At 49.6% G+C, this 17,262-nt stretch overlaps 8 protein-coding genes across 8 annotated transcripts; 2 read left to right on the forward strand and 6 right to left on the reverse strand.

The window, feature by feature from the left end:
* Positions 1 to 27: 27 nt before the first annotated feature.
* M430DRAFT_18379 (hypothetical protein) lies at positions 28 to 495 on the reverse strand (the record flags this gene model as incomplete). Its single annotated transcript, XM_024863858.1, has 1 exon — positions 28 to 495. The coding sequence occupies one exon, from the start codon at positions 493 to 495 to the stop codon at positions 28 to 30; it is 468 nt and encodes a 155-aa protein (XP_024721482.1).
* Positions 496 to 1,592: 1,097 nt separating this feature from the next.
* Positions 1,593 to 3,030, reverse strand: M430DRAFT_18380 (hypothetical protein; the record flags this gene model as incomplete). Its single annotated transcript, XM_024863859.1, has 4 exons — positions 1,593 to 2,250; positions 2,302 to 2,809; positions 2,858 to 2,927; positions 2,980 to 3,030. The coding sequence occupies 4 exons, from the start codon at positions 3,028 to 3,030 to the stop codon at positions 1,593 to 1,595; spliced, it is 1,287 nt and encodes a 428-aa protein (XP_024721483.1).
* Positions 3,031 to 3,354: 324 nt separating this feature from the next.
* M430DRAFT_58088 (hypothetical protein) lies at positions 3,355 to 4,529 on the forward strand (the record flags this gene model as incomplete). Its single annotated transcript, XM_024868708.1, has 3 exons — positions 3,355 to 3,489; positions 3,658 to 3,996; positions 4,051 to 4,529. The coding sequence occupies 3 exons, from the start codon at positions 3,355 to 3,357 to the stop codon at positions 4,201 to 4,203; spliced, it is 627 nt and encodes a 208-aa protein (XP_024721484.1). The 3' UTR covers positions 4,204 to 4,529.
* A 30-nt stretch (positions 4,530 to 4,559) lies between these two features.
* Positions 4,560 to 7,060, reverse strand: M430DRAFT_100112 (hypothetical protein; the record flags this gene model as incomplete). The annotated part of the gene is made up of 4 exons (XM_024860611.1): positions 4,560 to 5,510; positions 5,616 to 6,206; positions 6,380 to 6,836; positions 6,936 to 7,060. 4 exons carry the CDS (start codon positions 7,058 to 7,060, stop codon positions 4,560 to 4,562), a joined length of 2,124 nt encoding a protein of 707 aa, XP_024721485.1.
* A 692-nt stretch (positions 7,061 to 7,752) lies between these two features.
* On the forward strand, positions 7,753 to 8,606 carry M430DRAFT_58090 (hypothetical protein). Its single transcript, XM_024868709.1, has 4 exons — positions 7,753 to 7,918; positions 7,974 to 8,229; positions 8,295 to 8,472; positions 8,529 to 8,606. Exons 1-4 carry the CDS (start codon positions 7,828 to 7,830, stop codon positions 8,577 to 8,579), a joined length of 576 nt encoding a protein of 191 aa, XP_024721486.1. The 5' UTR covers positions 7,753 to 7,827; the 3' UTR covers positions 8,580 to 8,606.
* Positions 8,607 to 9,159: 553 nt separating this feature from the next.
* Positions 9,160 to 10,364, reverse strand: M430DRAFT_18384 (hypothetical protein; the record flags this gene model as incomplete). Its single annotated transcript, XM_024863860.1, has 2 exons — positions 9,160 to 9,206; positions 9,260 to 10,364. 2 exons carry the CDS (start codon positions 10,362 to 10,364, stop codon positions 9,160 to 9,162), a joined length of 1,152 nt encoding a protein of 383 aa, XP_024721487.1.
* Positions 10,365 to 11,493: 1,129 nt separating this feature from the next.
* On the reverse strand, positions 11,494 to 12,791 carry M430DRAFT_275112 (hypothetical protein). The gene has a single exon (XM_024865637.1). It carries the CDS (start codon positions 12,660 to 12,662, stop codon positions 11,634 to 11,636), a length of 1,029 nt encoding a protein of 342 aa, XP_024721488.1. The 5' UTR covers positions 12,663 to 12,791; the 3' UTR covers positions 11,494 to 11,633.
* Positions 12,792 to 13,160: 369 nt separating this feature from the next.
* Positions 13,161 to 15,767, reverse strand: M430DRAFT_41556 (hypothetical protein). The gene is made up of 4 exons (XM_024867487.1): positions 15,423 to 15,767; positions 15,308 to 15,360; positions 13,941 to 14,970; positions 13,161 to 13,877 (listed from the first exon to the last, which is right to left on the reverse strand). The coding sequence occupies exons 1-4, from the start codon at positions 15,627 to 15,629 to the stop codon at positions 13,446 to 13,448; spliced, it is 1,722 nt and encodes a 573-aa protein (XP_024721489.1). The 5' UTR covers positions 15,630 to 15,767; the 3' UTR covers positions 13,161 to 13,445.
* Positions 15,768 to 17,262: the final 1,495 nt, after the last annotated feature.

The following is a 17,262-nucleotide window of genomic DNA, read 5'->3' on the forward strand; positions in this document are numbered from 1 at the left end:
TCCCTCCCAACGAACAAGAATCCCTCCCTATTCCTTCTTGACTCTCTTAGACACCATCGTCAACGGCTCACTGCCAGCCCTCCCCCGCTTGATCCCATCCTTCGTGTCCTCGGTCTTCTTCTTCGCGCCGGTGGCCTGCAGGGTCGAGAGGACCGCGCGCTCCCCGACCACGTTCCGCGACCCTTCAATCTTGGTCTCCGCCTTGACTTTCACGGTGATGGGGCGCGGCCGGCCATCCTGATCGATCATGGGGACGCCGCCCGAGGCGGAGCTCATCTGCTTCAGGCTCGACACGAGCGCGTCCGCGACCTTGGACGCGGTCAGGCCGGCGTCGATGCCGACCATGTTGTTGTCGCCGCTGACGTGGACGGGCGTCTCGATGAAGATCTTGATGGGCGAGAGATCTTCCTCCTCGTCGGAGTCGTCTCCACCAAACACGTTGGCCGGTGGCGCCTGCTGCATGAACTGTTGGTGACCGAATGGAGGCGCAGCCATGGTGTAGGGTGGTGGAGGGATGCTGAATTGGGGATGGTAGAGTACTCTGAGGAACTTTCTTTGGGATGTTGGTTGAGTGAATGCCATAGACGAGCTTCGGGTATTGAATAAAGATAGGTAGGCGGGTGATGTAAGGATAGGGCTCTTTTGGCCGAGTGAATAGACTTGAAATCTGCTTGCGACCTCGATTAAAGGTTCTTCCTCCAAGGCAAAGAATACCAAGCTTTTGTTTACTTAAATGCTGAGAATGATATCTGGGGGGATGCGGTATCAGGTGACCTTTTTTCTGGCAAAGTAAAGGATGGAGGATTCAAGACAAATCTGTGTGTTTGTGTTTGTGTGAAGGAAATCTGAAATGGAAATCAAGTTCAGAGGCAGAAGAGGGACTTTAAATAGTCGCGAGAGAGCAAAGGCATCACTCTGGACACTAGCAGAGAGGAGAATGGATTGCCTGCATCTTTCCTATTGTCGCTGCATCACAATAGCAAGCGATTCTATTCACCACTACGGTGGGTAGAACACGCGTTTGAGCCTCAGCCAACCAGCAACTGCGCATGTCCGATGCCTACCTTGTTACCCTGTTGAACTGTTGCACCGTCTTGTCACGCAGGGTTTAGTATTGTCATGTCGTATCGTTTGAATTAACAGTACCTGGGTAGGTACCTGAGATAAGTATTGTTCTCTGCGCGCCTTGCAGAGTACTGAGGTCGGGATAGGGGAGTCCGCTAAGCCTTGTCCAGCCTAGTTCATGCCCCAGCCTTCCTACGGATTGTTCGTAGCCGCCCCTTTCTGTATCAGCCCGGCCGGCAGTCACGCAACCAAGGTATCTCACCTAAGGTACCTTTACCTTGCCTACCTATCTACAGAGTATGCAATGTACAAAGTACTTCAGACCATATTTCAATATCCTGTGGGCAGCTCATGCTGGAATTTTATGAAGATATGTTGTAATGGAAGGATACGATATTGAGGTGTATAATTACGAACCTGTAAGTTGGTTCAAAGCCAGCCTGCCATGCCACCGAGGCAAATGCCGCACCCTGCAATAGTTCTACAATGCGATATGGATATGTGGTGCCTGCCAAGTACCGCCAGCTCTATTTCTTTCCCTCGACTGTCCTCTTGACGCCCTCGACAAACGCCTCCACCGCATCTCCACCACCCAGAGGCACACTGCCGCCTCGAACCAATCCTCCGTTTTCCAACTGCACGCCCAATGCGTCGGCAATGCTGGGCAATCCACCATCTCGGATTGCCATTGTGAGACTGCCCAGGCTCTGGTGGAATTGAGGACTCCTCAATACTCGCTTGACTATGGATTTCTTCTGGGCTAAGCTGAGCGCTTCCATTGCTGCAGTGGCCGTTGCGGCGTTCGGCTCTACCATGCCATCGATCGAAGCAGCCGACTCTTGTGCAAGCAAGAGTATGGTTGGCGGCAGGTAGCTAAGAAGGTTGTCGATTTGGCTTGCGGAGGCGGATTCGATTGCAGGGATTGTCGTTGACGATGATAATAAGTCCGGTAGAGTCGTATATATTTGGCCTTGTGCTTGTTGTTGCTGCATACCGTTCCCACCTTTCAACGAGTTGAGGAAATTCTGAACGACTGTGGCAGCATCTGTTGGTCCCGAACTAGCACTGATCACCTCGTCAGCCCTCATCCTGACGTAACCCCATAAACTTCTTGAGTATTCATTCAGGCGTATCTGTCTAGCAGTACATAGTCGTTTTGTTCTCCACTCCCTTTTCACCAAACTCCTTGGCTTGTAAATGCAATCAATGCTTCTCACATGATGAAAGTTCACCTACGCTCGTCCACCATCAGCTCCACCTTCTCTTGCCTCTTCGCCCTCCTCCCTGATATCTCCGCCGGTGGCATCTGGTCCAGCGCCGCCACTTCCGCCAGCATGATGCTGTGATGGGTCTCCGTGGCCTTCAACATCCTCCATAGTCTCATCTTCATCGTCATTGTTTCCGCCGTTTCCGCTTCGTATTTGTGCAATTTCCTGCGATACGTTGACCTCCTCCCCTTGCAGTAATGAATCGACAATCTGGCCAATCTTCAAATCTCGGGGGCTGAACCAGCTAGCGTCGCCATTCCGCGCCTGGGGCTTCGATTGCAGCCAGAATAGATGTCTTGAAGAGGAAGAGGAGAATTTGAGCGCAAAGATGCGACCGTTGGTCTTAGATGTAGGTTCGTCGCGGGTCTTGTATTCGTATGGCACGAAATGTCCGTCAGCTGGGAACATAACAAGATCGAGGTTCTCTTCGTCGGTCAAGGGCTTGCTTCGTTCGCGCCAGCAGAAGTGAATGAGTTCTAAGATATGTAAGCTCTCCGGGTTTGCAAGCTTCTTGGAATACGTACCATCTTCGGAGTAGAGATAGATGTAACCAGGTGTAGGATCAGGCGTGACTTTGTACGGCTTGCTTGATGTCTGCGGCTGTTAGTATTAATCTTTAATTCGAAAAGAACAGGGGAATATATACGTCGAGATCACATCTGCCAGCTTTAAATGTGATAATGGGTGAGATAGACATCTTTCGTGGTTTGTAATTGAGGCGAGCTTCGATGTTGAATGACGAGGCTCTGTTGACGCTCGTCAACCTGGAGCGAAGCTTCTCGGAAACTGGAGCTAGGGAGTGGAGCTAAAGTTATTGCCTGAGAAACGAGACAGCCAAGATTTAGCACGTGATTGCGAATTTTAGCGAACCCCGAGCTCCCACACAAAATTAAAAAATCGGCAAGCGGTACCCTAAGCCCTTGACGCCAAAAGCGCAACCTTCCAATCCAACCTTCGAACTCCAAGACGACAACGACAACCACGAACCGGCAACAACGACGAAAATCGGTTCTTCGCCAAGATGTCGGCCAAAGCAGAAGCTACGATACCTGCCGCCCAGAAGAAGACATTCGGCAAGTCGACGAGGGAGGTCCCTCACCACACCCAGAAGGCCAGCAAGTGGTACCCTGCGGAAGATGAGGCCCAGCCAAAGAAGGTCGGTTCACCATTTCCCTAGAAGACAGATACTGTTGTAGAATTGCAATGATCAGAGGTCAATTTGGGCTGTGCGATTTTACAATTGCCCCAGATCGCCATTGATCAACCACTTCTCGCAATTCAACGCGTGAAACGGGAAAGAATTACAGCTGACAGCTTGCTTCAGGTTCGCAAGTCCATCCGTGCCCACACTCCCCGCCCAACTCTCACTCCCGGTACCATTCTCATCCTCCTCGCTGGCCGTTTCCGCGGCAAGCGCGTTGTCCTCCTGAAGAACCTCTCTCAAGGTGTCATCCTCGTTACTGGTCCATTCAAGGTCAACGGTGTTCCCCTCCGAAGAGTTAACGCCCGCTATGTTATCGCCACTTCCCAGAAGATCGATCTCTCCGGTCTCGACCAGAAGAAGGTTGATGAGATAGCTTCCGAGAAGTACTTCGCTCGGGAGAAGGCCGACAAGAAGAAGAAGGGAGAGGAGGAATTCTTCAAGCAAGGCGAGAAGCCAGAGGTGAGAATTTACAGAAAAGCATGGGATTTGGAGCAACGACTAATAGTCGCGTAGAAGAAGAAGCCCTCAAGCAGCCGCGCCGCCGACCAGAAGGCCGTCGACAAGGCCATCCTAGCAACTATTAAGAAAGAGCAATTCCTCCAGCAATACCTCGCCAGCTCGTTCAGCCTGCGTAAGGGAGATCGACCACACGAGATGAAATGGTGAACGGATGGGTATTCGGGCGTAGAACAGCGGATGGAGGACAATTGACGAGTCTATTGCATTTCTGACCTGATGTTATGGTCTCAATTGCCAGGGCGCTTTGTAATCAGCTTTGCAATAACGAAGAAATCACAAGGCAGGAATACGGTTGTTCGTGTGTTGTGCATGTGAATGATACCATGCAAGATACTGACTTTGAAGGAGATAAGCCGCCAAGGTATGATCACGAGGTTGGAATACTCGGCAGCTCCGTGCAAAAGAATAGGGTCAGGGGCAAAGCTAAATTGTTGCAATAGCAATAGCAACAACTAGGTAAAATTGGCTCGAGTGGACCTATACCCTACCATTTCTTTTTACCTTCAAATCCCCCTCTCTGCATAGCTCTTGATCATACCCTCACAAGTAGGTTCATACTCTAGCAGGGATACACGGCCCGTCTCCTCATCAAGAACCGTGTTTGCCTGGATGAACACCTTCCTGGGCTGCTTGTTGGCCAAAACCTGTGCTCTCACCTTCGTCCCCCAGAAATCATCATCAACATACGTCATCTCATTGTAGAACTTCGTGCCAGCCTCCACATCCGCAGTTGACTTGTAGATGTGCAGCTTCTGCAGGTACGCTTCGACAGCCTTGCGCCCAACCGTAGTGATCTTGTGACGGTCGAGCTTGATGGTCAGGTCCGAGAGATCCTCCTTTTGATAGTCCAGTTTGCAGAAATCCTCACCGGCGTCCAAGAAGCATTTCAGAATGGAGAAGCGAGCTTGCATGTGCACCTGTCCCCACTTTCTGCTTTTGGGGTCCCAGAACTCCAGCGAGGATATTCCCGCTTTGGCCATTTGGAGGTAGGCGACATAGAGGACGTCACCGGCCTCGTTGTTGATATCCTCCTTGCCGTCGCCGAAACCAAATATCCGAAGGATCTCAAAGTCACAGCTCAGTGCCATCGCTATGCACTCAGCTCTACACTCCTCGTAACTGGACGCGATACTTCCGAAAACAGATCCCCATGTTTGGCGCGGTTTGTACCATGTCGTTATTGGCTTGTTGGTAACTGGACTGATAGGTGGATTCTGTATATCGAAATTGTATTTACCAGGCTCGATTTCTTGCAGCAGCTTTCCGGTGCCGTGTCCAAGGAGCTCATGGATTCCTACCTGCACCTCGAAGGCAGGATCGCGGTATTTCTGAAACAGTGCAAGATCTGCTTCCGAAATGAAAGGAACCTTTTCATTAGGGGCTTTGGCACTCAGTACATTTCCTAGAGAAACGTTCTTGAACCCTTCTGTTTGTCGGATATCATCATAATTAGGCTGTTATAAAGTTAGCTCATAGAGTTCTCTTCTTGGTCTCAGACAGCAAGCTTGGGCATGGTATGGATAAGGAAGTATTAAAGAAATTGGAATTGGGCGGCTTACAATGTTGATTCCAGCGGGTATCCCGGACCCAGCGAAAGATAGAACTTCGAGACTGGTAAAATCTGGGCTCAGAAACTTGTCTTTCTCAAAGTCTTTGGGCCATGGAAGGTTCGGAATAGTAGACTCTGCAATGTCGACAAGACCTCCGAAGGCTCTAGTGCGCTCAAGATTAACAGTCGCAACAAAGCCCTCCCATTCACCTCTCACTCCATGAGGGTCCCTGTAGGTCTCAACGAAACCAACGTTGCACTCCACCATAGGACCCTTATCCCTGATCCAAAATCTCTGGCTATCTTTGAATGCCTCCAGAGACCCCGTCTCAAAGGATTTAGCATATGCAAGCTGCATTTTCTTCTGGTTTTCGTTCGCAGCATTTTCGGCAGCTTTCCTGTGATACTCAGCAATAAGGGCCAACTCCTTAGAGTGGTCACCATAAATCAGTTTGATCTTATGGCCCTTTAATAGACCATCATTAATGTCAAATTCGGTTTCTTTTCCAATATCGCCACCTTCGGGAGGAACTTGCGTTACTGCCGATGCGATCAAGAGCTCGAAAGTGCCATCCTGGGTTTTCCTCAATCTAGTATTTTCCTTTTGAAGCATCAGCTATTCGATCCAAAACCTAGCCGATGCTTCTTCCGTACAGATATTATTTGTATACGAAAAATGGATCAGGAAAGTAAGAAGGTTATGAGGGAGTAAAATGAGTTTTACCAGAGTAAATCAGAAACCAGAAATTGATAACGTATGGAAAATGAACCTACCACAAGAAGCTTCTTTTTCTGCATCCACTCACTTACGGCCTGGATTTCAGGTTTCGTGATTCCCTTGGAATCAGGATAATAAGTGGTCATGTGTCCATCCTCTAAGTACCCCAGATGCATGATCCCAGAGTTGTTGCTTGAGAAAATTGCGCCATTTGTAGCTTTATAGTGCTTTTCAGCTTCCGGGGAAGTAGCTGCCAGAGCCGCAAATGCCTCCTCGTTGCACCGAGGGATGAACTTGGCATCTCCCATAGATTTGTAATTGGCGCAGTTTCCTAGAAACATCGCCGCATATTCGAGGAAGTATTTCAGCTCATCGTCGCTGATTCCGGCCTTCTTCTGGCAAGCAGCCCAGTCACCATTGCAACTCTTGTAAAGCTCGATTATGAAGTCGAATATGCTTTCTGATTCGGGGGAAGTCTGGCGGAGAGTGATACGTGTTCCGGTAAAGGAAGATCTAGCATAATCTCAGCTGCGCTATTCTAAGTACTATACAAAGTGTTGTATGGTAATTTGCACTGCGGATTCAATATCAGAGGCAAAGAGGGGTTCTTACTTGCTAATATAGTGTGCATAGCGTTTTTGCTGATCATCCAGAGCCTCGAAGTGTTTCTTAATCACCAGGTTCACCGTCGTAGGCGGAGAGTCCGCAAGGAAGTTCTCCAGCTCCTGTGAGTTCATGGTGAAGTGTCGATGAATGACCGTCAGTCGATTGAGAGGGGAAGGTAGCATGACACGTCTGGAGAAGTGATATGCAGTGCGAGTTGGCGCGAGGCTGAAGACGTGGGGTCTAGAGAAGGCCGACCAATGAGACAGAACGGTCGATCTTGCCTTCACACCCCATGTTGACATTCTCAAACCCAAAACTCGAATAGTTGCCTATGGCATGTTTTGATAGAAGTTTCTCCATAGAGGGAGAATTTTAACAAGTACAATTACGCTTAATTTCTTCGGGCAAACGGAATAGGAAGAGATTCTGTCTCAGTGTTCTTCAGCTAGAACCTAAAAGCCATGAGATTGCTTCTAGAAAAAAAGTTTGGAATAGGCATAAATATGAATGGAGTATACTGATTTCTCCAAGACAACTGAAGCAACTTTAAACCTTTTCTACAGTGGCTGGTTACAGTATTCTACTCCGTACAAGGGACGCTTGGACGTTGAAGGGGCTCGCTTAGGTAGTCGAAGCACGTGATAAACCGACCTTGCGCTAAGGGCATTTTGGCTTGCCCACACAGAAATTGAATTTGGCAAAGTTGAACAGCGACGACCTCCGACTTTCTCCCTCCCTCCGCCATCCACGACTAACGCAGCAGGTCCAAGATGAAGTACATTCATTCCAACGAGACCTTGAACGTCCCTGAGGGTGGTGAGTACAATTGCTCTCCGGTTGGAATTGGAAAGCGCATTTGGGAGGTCGACGATATTGAAAAAATCCTACCAAATGTCGCATGGATTCGCGGGATAGCTTGCTGACGTTCTTCGCCCGAGTAGTCAAGGTCACCATCAAGTCAAGACTTGTCACCGTTGAGGGTCCCCGAGGTATGTGGTATTTGGAGGGGAGGCAGAAGAGGCCGCATCTCTAATGAAGGAGCAGGTAAACTCACCAAGAACCTCAGCCACTTGGCAGTCAACTTCTCGCACCCCAAGAAGGATGTTATCAACATTGAACTCCACCACGGCGCCCGAAAGAATGTCGCTACCCTCCGAACCGTCCGAACCCTCATCAACAACATGATCATCGGTGTCACAAAGGGCTTCAAGTACAAGATGCGATATGTCTACGCACATTTCCCCATCAACGTCAACATTGACAAGAACGCTGAGACCGGTCTGTACGAGGTTGAGATCAGGTATGTTATCTTGGGCTGCAAAATCTGCACGGAAATGGGGGGAGAGGTGCTGACGGAATGCATAGAAACTTCATTGGCGAGAAGATTGTCCGAAAAGTCGTGATGCAGCCAGGTGTCGATGTCGAGGCATCAACCACCCAAAAGGATGAGCTCCAGCTCTCCGGAAACTCCCTCGAGAACGTCTCACAAAGCGCCGCCGACATCCAACAAATCTGCAGAGTACGAAACAAGGATATCCGAAAGGTAAATACGCTCGGTCCCTGCAAAAACGTGGCAAGTGTACTGACGCTTCGATGTAGTTCTTGGATGGTTTGTACGTTTCGGAGAAGGGTAACATTGTCGAGGAATAAGCGGGCTGGGCACTTTTCTTCAATTACCTGTTGGCTGGGAGCATAAGGGTTGCTTTGCATGTCACGTAGCGAGGTGCTCTGAATGAATCTCTTGCAAATCAGTTATGGTCCTCAGTCTGGAAAAAGTCAAATTTTAATTGATTGTCTGGAAGCAACTTATCAAAAATTGACAAGGTCGGCCGGAATTTCGAGAACGCTACAAGAACGAACCAACACTGGGGGATACACAATGATCAATTGCAAGTGCATCACGTCTCATTTGAGCAAGACATCACAGGGGACAAGCGTGAAATGTTCATATCTGCCATGTATTAACCTCATGGCTCCCCATATCATTATTTGTACATCGTCCCGTCATTCAACCTCGGAGCCTGTACACATTCCACCATGTCGGCATATAACCCCTTCCAATCCCAATTTTTCGTCCAACGCATTTCTTCGTTTCCAATTTCTGGAATATTTGTTTCGGCATCGATAATCTCGTCAAATTTGCAAGCTGTTCAGAAACCCCCCATGAACTCCATAACACGCTCTAAACATATGCAGAATTTCAAATCATATCCGTCTCGAGATGTGCATTCTAATGCCGTCTTGAGTTTCTCGTTCTTCTGTCTGAACTTTCACTGCCTATAAATTCGTTAGTGGGGGCTCATGTCTTTGTAAAGAGAGGGGTCACTCACTTTCGCTCGTACCAGTGTATGAGTCGGTGTAGTAATAATACGAACTGCTGATCTCCGACGGCGGTGGTCTCTGTTGTTGCTGCTTTCTGTCGTGTCTCCTCTTCAATCCCAAAATGACCGCAAGACCTAGGAGAGCAGCACCAACAGCACCTAATCCCCCAAAGCCACCAGACTTCTTTCTTGTCTCAGTGACTCGACTTGGTCTTGAGGCTCCAAACCATCCGTTGTGGGTGTCTCTGCGCGAAGCCGTTCCACTTCCGTGTCTTGAATACCGTTCAATAACCTCGACCTTCTCTGTCGGTCTCCGACTACTCTTTCCGAGGCCGAAAATTGCGAGCACACCATCAAATCCAGCCTTCAAGATGCAGCAGAAGCAAAACAGGATAAGAAGGATGATGCCAGCAATAACACCAATAACGATTCCTGCGATTGCACCTCCACTCAAACCATTCGATTTCTCATGCATAGTGAGCGGCAGGGAACTTCCACTAGCAGTGGCAGGTGCGATGAATGGCTGGGTTGTTGTTTCGGGGACATCAGTCGTGACTCCTCCACTTGTCGGCCGCAGAGGTGCTGAGTAGGTGCTTGTAACTGTGGGTGCCGGAGTGTATGACCAGAGGGTGGATGCGGCCGCAGTGCACCATCCTGCGCCTGCGCAGGTCTGGTCGCTGGCGCAGCAGATAGAACCACATGCTTCTTGTCCCAGGCTGCACATTGCTGTTGTTGATGCTGGTGCTGGGGCTGCGGTTGTTGCTGGGGCTTGCCACGACGAGGTCCAAGTACTGGTTCGGGTTTGAAGATCGGTTTCCGTCCAGGTCGTTGTGTAGACGGCATAGCTGTATTCTCCACCACCGCCTGCGGCAGTAGGAGCACCAGCAGCGCAGTAGGCGATGTTATAACCAGCTGCGTTCACAGTGGTGGCACAAGTTTGGCCTTCGGTGCAGGTATATTGAAGGTCGGCACCGCAATTACCACCCCCTCTTTCTTGCAGCAAACCCAATCCGAGGTTAGGGAACTCGAAGGGCGCAGCTTCGACAGCGCGGCCATGGGATAGAACGACGAGGAGGAGCGAGAGAAGTGTCGGGGGAGTCTGTGAAAGTCGCATCGTGCCGTCTTTATTTTCGAAGTCCGATCGAGATGTTTAGGGGACTTTTATAGCGTCGCAACGATCAATTGCTGATAACGGCGGTGTGACCCCACCTCGATTTTCGAAATCCGGGGCTGAGAACAAACGAGTTCCTCGACCTTATCGACAGCGCTCCAAGGCAGGAGAACCGACGAACCACAATTAGTATTAGAAAATACTTTGGGATGTGTGAGAAATGGAGGAGGATGGAAAGATTGTTTAGGAGATGGACTTAAAGAGAGTGGTTGAAATTATTGTCGCTGTTCTCCCAGCCACCACCCAACCTCCTCACAAAACCACCAACACCGAGCGTAGGTACCGCACTAAACCACAATTAGCTAAAGGCGAACACGACAGGTATTATCAAATCAATTCTTGAGGGACTGGGAGGGGTATATTCTGCAGGTTTTCAACGGCGCTTTCTCGACTCTAGCAGACTGGTGGTGTGGAATGGAATTAGGAGCGGATGATTTGTGCAATTGGGATTGATATTTATCCCGATAGTGCGCAGAGCAACGGGGAAAGTGTCTTATCGTGTGGTCTACGTTCTATCAAGGCGCGGTGTGTCCTCAATAATCAATTGTAATTCTCATGCAAGAATCCCATAGTACAATGGGCGGTGGGTCATAGTTTAGTAGATATTGGGGTGTCGGGAATAATAACTCATTCTAGCGCCTTTGGTCTTTGGCCGGGCCCAAAGCGGGCCGAGCCTCGCCAGGCCCCAGTTTGAACTGAATTTGGACTTCATCACTTGTGAAGATGTGGTCTCTAATCGAGATCAAGACCTTCATTTATCGTTGATTCCTATGCACTGCATTATGCCGATAGTGAGGCCAGCACATTTAGTGATTGATGTAAAGGTGCCGCAGTGCGGAAATTAGGAAACCAATATACCAATTCCTGAAATCAGTCTTGCAATTGGCTTCTTTGACAACGCGGTTTCATTGAACGCTGTCTCTCTTCTGGAACCAAGTTGGCTTTCAAGCACCTTGTCAAGTGTCATCTTGTCATTTTGGTGGAATTTCAATTGAGAACCCTTAAGTCATCGCGATACTACGAGTACAGTCTCCAGCAGCATCGTCTGAAGAGCCTCTCTTTCGCTGTTCCATTTTCCGTAACCATCATTCATCCCTACACAAACACCAAGCACGCCCGCCTTCCGTATCTCCAGCCTTCCGCATCTCCATTAAAGTTACCGCCCATGCCAAGTTTCCAAACGCCGAAATTGCTGCTGCTGCTGCTGCTCCATCAGAGGTTGACAGGGATTCCGACGACCCGATGATGGTGTGGCGGGGTTGAATTGAAGAGCGAACGTGATCTATTGCTCCAATCCTCGGTGTCTGGGCCTGAACCATCTTCTTCAACCGGTGGGTAGTCTTCCATTCCCGGATAGATAGTCGGCATCAAATCCCCAGAATCCACAGTCTGAGAAAGCCCATACTCCAAAGACGCTGCCGAACTCTCCAGTGAGGGATATGGTGTCAATGCCGGGCTGGGGCTTCGAAGCCATCTTCTTTCACGGCCGGAGTCCTGGGAGTCTTCTTCCAATATATGTGATGCTTCTAGTAGCAAGGAGGCAGATGGGCTTGGGGTCTGGTCATCTCTTGTGTCCACATCATAGTAACGGTGTTCAGGCATCATGGAATCAGACCAGTCAGCTGGTAGAAAAGTCATGGACGAAGTTCGCTGCAACACCACTGATCTAGTTAGATCTGATGAATCCTCCCCATCTAGAAGGTAACTTGGGACCGAAGACTCGGACTCTCGAGAGGAGTCATCATATGTTGTTGATTCGTACATTGGCGGAGGAAGTTCAAGGAGGCCCATCTCATCTTTAGCCACAGAGTTTGCTGTATCGGCAGTGTCAAAGGGATGTTCGTCGTCAGGAAGCGCAGGAGGAGGAAGGCTTAAAAAGCTCATATCCCTAGTCAAAAAAGCCCCTGGTTGTCGTCCTTCTGACCCTGGAGATCGATCTTGTTGCTGGCCCGAACCGTTATCTGACATGAGAGGAGAGGCAGCAGACGAACTAGGACCATTCATGATGCTAGAGCCCTGCGAATAGACCCTGTCGAAACCAGCCTCCAAGCCTTCCATCCCTCCTTGCTGATCTTCGCGGCCTTGCTTCCCCTTATATCCACCCTTCTTTGTCGCATTCTCCAAGATCCAAAGCGATCCCGCGTCACTATTCCGCTCTTCGAAAATCTGACGCCAACGAACATTCCACACCTCCAAAGCCTCTACGAACATTTCGTAAGATACTTCGTTATCATCCATCATCAGCGATATCGTGCCCTTAATAAGGGTCTTTGATCTGCGACAGGCTGCTTGCTTTAGATGCTACACATGATCAAGCTTTGTTGTTGTTGTTGTAGTGGTCTTTGTAGATCAAAAAAGGTTGTGAAGGGTAGCAAGATCGAAAGAGACGCGTTCGTTGTTGATTTGACGAATTAGGAAATTAACGAGTTTGTCTGAATTGTCGGATGTGAATCAGTCGCTAGATAGAATCAATTACTATTTGTGATTCAGTAATTGCTAAACGTGATTCAATTGCTGGAATAGTTGAATTGCTGGGTAAGGTTCGGTTGCTGAATAGGTAGGATCTGATTTCTGAATAGGATTCGATTACTAGCTGCCTTTCAGTTTCTGGATAGAAATCGATTTCTAGAAAGGATCTGATTGCTAAATAGGATTTGATTGCCAGATAGGATTCAGTTGTCAGATGCCATTTAGTCGCTGTATGCTATTCAGTTGCTAGTTTGTGAGTTCAGTCACTAAAAGTGATTGCTTGCTTGCTTGTTTACTCTTTACACACTCTAAACAACCCAGTCACTACCTAGATCTTTTAAATCCAACTCAAGTCCTCGCGAGTAAACAGCTCTCTTAGCGAACAAAAGTGAATCTTTGAACCGATCTATCAATTTTCTCAGCTTCTTACTTTTCTTTTAGAGACTCTATAGTCTATAGTCGTAGGTGACCTTCTATAGCGTGTGTTCTTTCCTAAGATAAAGATTCCTTATTTGATTCTGGTATCATCTCACCCTTCGCCACGCCCTCAAATCATTAACACATGCCCCCCTTCCCTATGCCAATCCTCTCCCAATGCACAAGATGGCCCCTCATCTTCGCGACCCACGCCGCATACGCCACGGTACTCAGCGCCACGGCGCCCAAACTCGCCATCGCGATCCAACGAAACTGATCCGGACGGTGCAAAACCATGGTGATCACATGCAGGCTCAACTCGAAGACAGAGACGAGGGAGTACTCGACGCCGGTGAAAGAGGACCGGTGCGAGGGCGACGTCATGGTTTGCGTGAGCTGCTGCGTGGTGAGGTCGAAGACCCAGAGACCGAGACGAGAGATGGAGAGGAAGAAGAAGAGCGTGAATGCGAGGAGCGGACGGGATGTGGTTAGGGGTGTGAGAAGACGGGATAATAGGAGGTGGGGAGTTGGAGGGGGGGAGAGGGACCAGAGCGCGAAGACGACGGGGATCTGTGGGCCTGGTTAGTTTGGGATTTGGATAGTTTGAGAGGGAAGGGGGAGGAGGGGAGATACAAGATTTATGAGCTGGAAAGAAAGCCCCCAGAGGCCAAGACGCTCGAGGCCTGTCTCGGTAGTGGCTTGTAGCTCCTCCTCGGGAGACTCCTCTAATAGTGCAGTAGAGGCCTCCTCCTCATTCTCCCTCGCTCGATCGTGGTGCGTACGGCCATGGTTCTTCGCTTTCCCTAGATAACTGACTCCAACGGGCGTGACGACCGTGCTACTGATCTCGACCACGCTGCCAGCCGCTCTAGCAACAGTGATCAGATCTAGCGAGAAGCCCACAGCCAGCAAATACGTGATGAAGGTAGCGCTGTACGTCAGAGCAGAGATGTGCAGGAAAGCGAGAGACAGCGAAGGAATCCAAACCGTCGACGTGAAGTATTTCCGAAAATCATCAGCATATCTCTGCAACCCGTGAGCGGTTCGCGATAGGAGATTTCGGGCCCCGGGCTCAGGAGCGGCTGCAGAGGCAGAAGCAGAAACATCGACGGCCTTCAGCGCCCTTAATCTCGGATTCCGAAGCCACACTCTTCTCGCACACCAGAATTCCACGGCCCAGCTCCCAGCGCTCATGAAGCCGACCACCAAGACTCCGATCTTGATATTCGTCGCTGATACAATGACGGATATCAGGATTGGCGCGATGAGTTTGCAGATTAGGTCGATCCGTCGCATGGAAGAATTGAGATGTGTTAAATCGTATGGCTGGCCAACAGGCGACGCAGCAGTCACTACCCAGTCTCTCTCCATCGAAAGCATATTGCCAGAAGCACTGAGCCCTTCTAGGATCCCCAGAGCTAGGATCAAGGTAAAGATAGCACCTCGCAGAAGAGCAGCAGAGCCCTCGGAAGCAGCCAGGGCTCTTGCATGGCTGTCGTTTTTTGGCTCAACAATGAAGTACCATAGAGCAGAGGCGCTGATGACGGCGGTTCTGTTGATAGAAATGGTGCAGAGAAGAGTTTTGAGCCGATCAGGGGAGTGGTCAACCCATCGTCCAACACTCGATGAAAAGAGAATTGATGCCAGAGCCCGCACGATACCACTGCCGGTGACACATCAGCATTCTATCCATGAAAGGTATCAATTGCGAGAAGTGTAGTCACAGTTGCTGTCTAAGTACCCTATTGACAGCTTTTGATGAAACAGAACCAAGCGAAGAAGAGGCGTGTTGACTGAACAATGGCATCCAACACCCTCCCATTTATCACAAACATGATCACTAGATCATTCTATTGAATTCCATCTTATAAGCCAGTCATCCCTATACCTAAGCGACTCTCCACAAAGCAAAGACCCCGAAACGCCCAATCTCAAATCACGTGATATTCCACCCGCAAGCCACTCCACAGTGAGAACTCAGGAACAGATCAAACACCTACCGGATAGACGTAGCAACCAGCGTATCCGGATACGCCGCTGCCGTGAAAATGATCTTGCGGGCCGTCTCAGCCACTGCCACACGGGTTCAGCACAAGCCAGGTAAAAAAAACTCACCGCTGCAAACTCATACGTCCGGACGTTCCACGTCGAGAGGAAATGGGAGGTATATAGATTCCAGGCCTGGGGGCGTGTCATCAAGTCATCATCTTCCCCAATACTACTAGATATCGAGTCGCTGATCAAGGGTAACTCGATATCTGCTGGGTCCTCCTCCTCAGACTCAGGGGGACGACGAGCCTCGGGTTGCGTGCCGAAGGACATGGTGGAATGAATGGAAGGGGCGGGAAAGCTTTGGCTAAGACATATAATTAATGATCTTGGTGGTAGTGATGAACCTGTAGGTTTTGGGAGTCGAGTAGGTCGTGTTCACCGGCGTTTCTTGCTTGCATCGCTCGTCGTCGCCGGCGCAAAACTTTCTTTGTCGTTGCTGCCTCGATATGGCCTTTTGCACCTCGCTAACGACCGGCGATCCACCGAAAAGGGGCGCCTCGGGATTTCGAGGCATTCAAGTCCCCGAATTATGATGCTTCAAGTTGTATTTTTTTGGAGGGGAAAGAGGTTTGGTATTGTATCTACATGAAATATCTATCTAGCTCCTTTGCTCGTTGAAATCCTAACTAACTACCCTAGCTAATATGAAGTTGTGTATATAGAATATACAAGAGGCAACGCAGGCCTATCCACAGACTGAAAAATAAAAGCCACATCCCCGAGAAGCAAAGGCGCCAGAATAGAATCCGTTACTCCATCGTAGGCCCAAGCCAGCCCGTATATCAAATCGAGGTGGTCTTGAATGCCGTCATCATCCCTCGAGCTCGATCCTGCCGCAGTCTCCGCCCGGCAACACGAGCCCTTGCCATCTTCAGCCACATTAAAAGTTCTAGAAATCCTCCAATCCCTCATAATCACGTCTCTGTCGTACCATCCGTCGCATTATCCCGTCACAGGGATCCCATTCGCTCCTCCAAGCCGCCCCAGTAGACCACAGGTCGCGGTTCTAAGATCTCCAAGCCAAACGCGAAGTTCCTCCTCTCTTCATCTAGCTCTATCATCGAAGGCTGACGGTGCATGATAGCATTGATTGTGTCTATGGGCGATGAGGCGTTCGAGACGAAAGAGTGGCGGTCACTCGAGGTCGTCGAGCTGCTGGATGGAGATTGATTGCGGCGGGGAGAGATGCGGATGGTTGAGAGGGAGAGAGAGGGGAAGCGGGAGGTGCGCATATCTGCTGTCATGGCCGTCGAATATAATTATAGAGATGGAGGGTGCGATTGAAGACGATTGAGTGGTATTATATATCGATCAGAGGGCAAGTATCAATTCGGATCGGTGCCCAGGGTATATTGAAGGCGCAGCCTCGAGGATGCAGATGTAGTAGGAATGCGGACTTAGGACTGGAAGAAGAAGAGGGTTTTGGATATTGATGAATTGATTGCAATTGCTCGAGTATCTCTGAACACAGAAGATGGCCAGCACCGAGAAGGAGAACAATCGACTTGAAGTATACACAACCAGGTGCTTACTAAGGGGGCCAGAGAGGTACAGCTGGACGATGCTAGGCCTAAGACCGTTGTCGAGGAAATGGAATTCAATAGCGTGAAGAGGGGAGGGGATTAGAAGGACCAGAAGGGAAGAAAAGGGATAAGACAGGAACGAAGGGCAGAAAGAAGAGCAATTAAGGATGAGATCATGAATAATGGGCATGAGACTATCAGACTATAAGACTATATAAGACTCGCGAGAGAGTGAGACTGTGAGACTTACCGTCATATGGCGTTTCCTTGACTTCCTTGACGTGCAGGGACAGGCGAAGCACGAAGCGTCGCAGAAGAAAAGACGGGCGAGACGGAGGGAAAGGAATTAAAGAGATGCACGGGAGGGAGTTGGGGGGGCT

The sequence above is a fragment of the Amorphotheca resinae genome (genome assembly GCF_003019875.1).
Source record: "Amorphotheca resinae ATCC 22711 unplaced genomic scaffold M430scaffold_5, whole genome shotgun sequence".
Classification (NCBI taxonomy): Eukaryota; Fungi; Ascomycota; class Leotiomycetes; order Helotiales; family Amorphothecaceae; genus Amorphotheca; species Amorphotheca resinae.

Bases quoted from the DNA above. Each gene is read 5' to 3' on its own strand.
- M430DRAFT_58090 (XM_024868709.1), top strand. From the start codon at position 7,828: ATGGATTCGCGGGATAGCTTGCTGACGTTCTTCGCCCGAGTAGTCAAG. The intron at 7,919-7,973 runs GTATGTGGTATT...ATGAAGGAGCAG, and splicing joins CACCGTTGAGGGTCCCCGAG to GTAAACTCACCAAGAACCTC. The intron at 8,230-8,294 runs GTATGTTATCTT...CGGAATGCATAG, and splicing joins CTGTACGAGGTTGAGATCAG to AAACTTCATTGGCGAGAAGA.
- M430DRAFT_275112 (XM_024865637.1), bottom strand. From the start codon at position 12,662: ATGATGGATGATAACGAAGTATCTTACGAAATGTTCGTAGAGGCTTTG.
- M430DRAFT_41556 (XM_024867487.1), bottom strand. From the start codon at position 15,629: ATGTCCTTCGGCACGCAACCCGAGGCTCGTCGTCCCCCTGAGTCTGAG. The intron at 14,971-15,307 runs GTAGGTGTTTGA...TGTCACCGGCAG, and splicing joins CTGGTTGCTACGTCTATCCG to TGGTATCGTGCGGGCTCTGG. The intron at 13,878-13,940 runs GTATCTCCCCTC...CCAGGCCCACAG, and splicing joins CTTTCCAGCTCATAAATCTT to ATCCCCGTCGTCTTCGCGCT.